The sequence below is a fragment of the Grammomys surdaster genome, unplaced genomic scaffold (genome assembly GCF_004785775.1).
Source record: "Grammomys surdaster isolate TR1022 unplaced genomic scaffold, NIH_TR_1.0 126109, whole genome shotgun sequence".
Taxonomy (NCBI): Eukaryota; Metazoa; Chordata; class Mammalia; order Rodentia; family Muridae; genus Grammomys; species Grammomys surdaster.
In genome coordinates, this window is record NW_021620917.1 from 4,476,747 (window position 1) to 4,481,847 (window position 5,101).

A 5,101-nucleotide genomic window follows, 5' to 3' on the forward strand; every position below is an offset into this window, starting at 1 on the left:
TGGTTGGATGGATGGATGGATGGGTGGATGGATGGATGGATGGATGGTTGGATGGATGGATGGATGGACGGATGGATGTTTAATGAACAGATATGTTGATGAGTGGACATGTCCATGTGTGGATGGATGACCCATTGATAGGTGAGTGTAGAGTAGATGAATGAGTAGATGGATAGTTACGTGGGTAGAACACCTCATCAGAGTCTAGTTACCTCTCCCTCTCTGTGCTAATAGGAGAGGGTAACACATGGATCAAAGGCGGCAGTCAGCTTCTCTGAAGCCCAGCCTCTCACGGAGGTCCCGGCACATAAGTCAGCTTGGCATATACAGCTTCCATGCTTCAGGATTTTAGAGCCCTGCTCAGGGCCTCCCTTGGAGGGGGGCTCATCTGGAGTAGCATTTGGCTGATCCAGGCCTGGGGGGAAGAGAGGCCACATCTTGTCCCAACTGCAGGAGCCTGGCATCAAGTGTGTGGCCCAAGCCAGGCAGCTGTGTAGCAGGCGGTTTGTTTTATTTTTCTCTTAGCTGCAGTGACGTGCGTCTAGGGCCCTGTTTGATTTGTGTCGTCTGTCTTGTGCCTTCCCCGCCCCTCTCTTTCAGCTGCAGAGAGCCAAATCCCCCATCAGCATGAAGCAAGCATCCGAGTTTCAAGGTTAGTAGGCTGCCCAGATCCTTTCTGCCCTTGCTCATCTGTCATCCTCCCCTTCTCGTTCCATCTGTTTCTCCTGCTGCAATGACCGATCCCACGAGTTCAATCTGGGCAAGGCCTCCTGGGTATCAGGGTGCAGCGTTTCAGTCAGTGGGTACGTGATGCCCATCATCACTCGAAGTGTGCAGGACTCTGTCCACCAGCGCATCACCTCTGTGGCTCTCTTGATCAAATGGAGCATCTTGTCATTTATTTCTGCATGACTATTTGTGTGGTGCCTGTGTGTGTGTGTGTGTGTGTGTGTGTGTGTGTGTGTGTGTATGTGTGTGCTTATCCCTGTGTGTGCACATGGGTTGTCTGTACAGAGACCCCAGGCTGACTTGGGAGTCTTCCTCAATTTCTCCTCAGCTTTATTCATTGAGTTAGGGTCTCTCAGTTGAACCAGAGTTCCTACATAACAGTAGTATAGCTAGCCGGGTTGCTCCAAGATGTCTCCACTTTCTGAATACCGGAATTATAAGCTGGCTGCCACACCTCCCAAGTCTTCACATGGATGCTGGAGATCCAAACTCAGGTCCTTATGCTTGCACAGCAAGTATTAGCTATTCTATCTACTGAGCCATCTCCCCAACTCCTGGACTGAGCTCATCAGTATAGCAACTTTTGAACTTCCTCACCCAGGATTTTGGCTGGCAGTGCCCAGACGTGTAAGGCTACAAGTTCAGTCACAAACTCCTGGCTCTCTGAAGCATACCGTCTTCAAGGTTCTTCTCACATCAACTCTAACAGTAGCGACTGCCTAGGGAAGGTTTGCAGGACAAACGAAGCTCCTGCTATATGGCAGGTGCTGGAAGGTTCCAGAATGTGCCCCACAGTCCGTAAACTCAGATCACAGTCACAGGAAGAAGATGGAAAGTGCCCAGGGCCACCCCCAGGAAGCAGTTGAAAGAAAATTGAAATTCATTTAAATTGACTCTGGAAATGGAAAAATTTAAGTCCACAGATATAGTCTGTGCAAAGAGGGGCAGAAAAAGCAAGGAAGACCTGGGAAGTTTGGGAGAACAAAAAACAGTGTTAAGAGTGAGACCCCAGACAGACAGCAGCCACAAAACCCAGAGGTCCATCCTGACGGCCTAAGCTCTGTTCTACTGTAGTGACTTTAGGGAGGATAGAGAAGAATAGTACAGACCTAAATTCTGACATCTGGTTGAGCTCCCTTGAAGCTAAGCTACGTCAGGTGTCTCAGTGACATTCTTGATCCAAATGTGATGTGCAAAGGTCCTGAGACCTGTGACATACAGACAAAACAGCTCCCAAAAGGAAATGAAAGGATGCTAACCAACCAGGGGCTGTGCTCTTCATCACTGTTAACCAAGCCGGACAGGCAGCCCTCTGTGAGGATCTAGGGGCACATGAAACTTTAATGCAAGGCTTCTCTCACAGTGCATACATAATGGGCGTCTACACGGCTGTGCACACACATACAGGTCTAGGCACCTTGGGATACAGGTACGTTGTAGGTGGCAGGTCGGCCACACAAAAGTTGAAGAACATGGTCATACAAATGCCAAGGAGCCCCTGAAGGGCAAAAGACAGCATTGAGGGCTTTGCTAAGGAAGTGACGAGCTTGTCACATTTTTTGCTATGCTCTGCCGTCAGCTCACCTTGTTGAGCAGGGAAAGGTTTGGTGATGGGGAAATGGTGAGTTTTTCCTCTCTACCCAGTGCTTCCTCATTGGGTAGAGGTGGGAATGGCAGGGGGATCCCTCTGTGAGTCCTCAAAGACAGGTGACATGGTTTAGTCTTGACTGGAGCCAACCTTGGCCAGCCTGACTTGGGACAGGATATGCTATACTGAAGAAAAGAAAAATAGCGCCACCTGCAAGAGAATGAGAAGTGGAGGCTTTACTGACCTTGCTTCCTGGGTCTCCTCAGGGGACAGACAAGCTCCTGATTTGCTCAGTCCCCTGCCCACCCATGTCACGAGAACCCCAGGCAGAGGCATTAACTCCTCTCCCCCACCCTTTTCTCTCCCCTCTGTTTTCTGGGCCCGCTTCTCCCTCTCACCCGCGGCTCTGATGAGGACAGTCAAGGGGCACGAAGAGGATTTCACAGACGGCAGCCCCAGTTCCTCCCGCTCGCTGCCTGTCACCAGCTCTTTCTCCAAGATGGTGAGCTGCTGTAATTCCCACTCCACTTACACACCTTCAGAATCCCCGGGCTGAGCCTGGGGCCTCACTGATGTTTATTTAAAGAAGTTTCCCTTTCCCCGGCCCAGCAATATATTTGCACCTTCCTACTACCTATATTCCCAATTTAACACCTGGTGGGAGGAGGCGGCGGCAAACAGCACCAATTCTGCAACTTGACAGCTCCATGCAACCCCGGGCCACTGTCCTGGGAGGCTTTGGGCAGGGCAGGGGCTGCTGGAGCAGCAGGAGAGGGCACACCCTCACTCCTGTACAGAGCTAGGCAGGGTCCTGGCCTTCCGTTACATCCAGCTGTCTATTTGTAACCCGCAGAAGGCACAAGATTAGAAATTCTAAGCCTGAGGGGTGCCCTGGGAAAAATGTCAGCTCAGCTTCTCAAATCAGACCCTGCGGGAGATAGAAATTTGGTAATGAATTTATAACAACGGTCTGGTATCAGCTCCCATGCCAAAATCCAAGGTCCTTGTCCCATCCACCATCCCACACCTCCCTTCCCCCCTCCTCAAAGCACAATTCTCCACACCCACCCTGTCCAAAGCAGAGCCCGCAGCTGGGGGCCACAGAACCCAGTCTGTGCAGGGTCATGAGGCCTCGGCTCTGCCTCCCCAGCTCAGCGGTTCCCGTCTGCTTCTCCCCGCGAGCAGCTGTGGAAGCAGCTGTGCTCCGAGCTCTGCTGACTGCCCCAGGGCTGAGCCCAGCCTCCTCCAGCCAAGGTCATACCGAGGACCAGCTTGTTCAGCCCAAGCTTCCCGAGTAGGGGTGGGAACATCCCAAGTTAAATTTAGTTCCCGTGTATATAATATTTATGCCCGCCGAGGCATCACAGATAAATATCCGGTAACACAGCTGTGCCGCGTTCACAGCAACCCCACCGGAGCCGCAGCAGTATCATGTCAATCACCGCAGAGCCCCCGGGAAACGACTCCATAGTCAGACGCTGCAAGGAAGATGCGCCACACCGGAGGTGAGCGGCAGGTGGAGGCCTTGGCTACTTGGCTGATCCTGTCTCCAGGTCCCCGTATTGGTATGAACTCCTTAAGCCTCCCAACGTTAGGCGACAGGGGGCCCACTGTCCACATGGGATAGTTGAGGCATGGAGATGAGGAACCACCGTCTTCATAAGCGTGGTCCACACTGACCTGTGAGAATACCTGCTAGGTCCCCAAAAGGGCACACCCTTCTGAACAGCTTAGACCCGCGTTCAGGGACGGTACCGAAGTCTCACAGACCCACTCTCACCACTGTGAGAGGGCTAATCCCACCTACTCCTGCCTAGAGGGCGCTCTGATGCCTCAGAGCCATCTGAGCATGCGTAGGTGTGGTGTGACTAGCACAGTCCACTTGGCCCTTTGGGAAATTCGTACCTCAGGCTGGCCTCTCACTGGCAATCTCCCTGCTTCTGCCTCCTGAGTACTGCGATTATCAGCCAGCACCACCATGTCTAGCTCCACCTGCGCTACCCCCAAACACACACTGCCCTGCTCTTCTTGTATCCTTCTTAGCTACTGAGACGCGGTCTCTGCAGACCACCAGGGCTACCTTCCTGCTTGCTGGTTTAGCCCTTCTTCCTCGCCTATCCTGCTTCATCCCACCCTACTTATCCCCCAATCCCTCCCATGCTGGCCTCTTAGAACCAAGGTCCGAAGGAAAGCCAAAACATTCTAGAAATTTCCCCTACCTGGTTCACCTGCAGCACACACTCACACCAGTGTCGTCTCACCCCCGGATTGTTTCTTACAGCACGGTGGAAGAAGACAACGATAGCTGCGGGTTTGATGCCTTAGACCTTGACGGTATGTATCTGCCAGGCCCGGAGGAGTCCTGGTGACTGGGGAGGGCAGGGTCTGTCCCGAGAAGGACTCAGAAGGAAAGCATGGGAGGAAGTCTGATTATAGACTGATTATATGGTTTATAGGCAGAGCCAGACGCTCAACTGAAGAACAAGGAAAGCCATGGATTAAAAATAATAATTCTAAGACTCAGAATGTGGCTCATCCGCAGTGATTTCCTCCAGTCCCGGAGTGAGGGGCTGGGGTGTGGCTCAGTGGTAGAGCCCCTGCCTAGAATCCCCCAGTGAGGGGCTGGGGTGTGGTTCAGTGGTAGAGCCCCTGCCTAGAATCCCCTAGTGAAGAGCTGGGGTGTGGCTCAGTGGTAGAGCCCCTGCTTAGAATCCCCCAGTGAGGGGCTGGGGTGTGTCTCAGTGGTAGAGTCCCTGCCTAGAATCCCCCAGTGAGGGGCTGGGG

At 52.8% G+C, this 5,101-nt stretch overlaps 1 protein-coding gene across 2 annotated transcripts in view; it reads left to right on the forward strand.

The window, feature by feature from the left end:
• Positions 1 to 5,101, forward strand: part of Card11 (caspase recruitment domain family member 11) — a 135,400-nt gene that overhangs the window by 111,545 nt on the left and 18,754 nt on the right. For both annotated transcript variants that reach the window (XM_028756136.1, XM_028756137.1), the window contains exons 11-14: positions 601 to 652; positions 2,737 to 2,819; positions 3,722 to 3,822; positions 4,599 to 4,651. In XM_028756136.1, the coding sequence (XP_028611969.1) occupies positions 601 to 652; positions 2,737 to 2,819; positions 3,722 to 3,822; positions 4,599 to 4,651 (289 nt within the window). The remainder of the gene's footprint in view (positions 1 to 600; positions 653 to 2,736; positions 2,820 to 3,721; positions 3,823 to 4,598; positions 4,652 to 5,101) is intronic.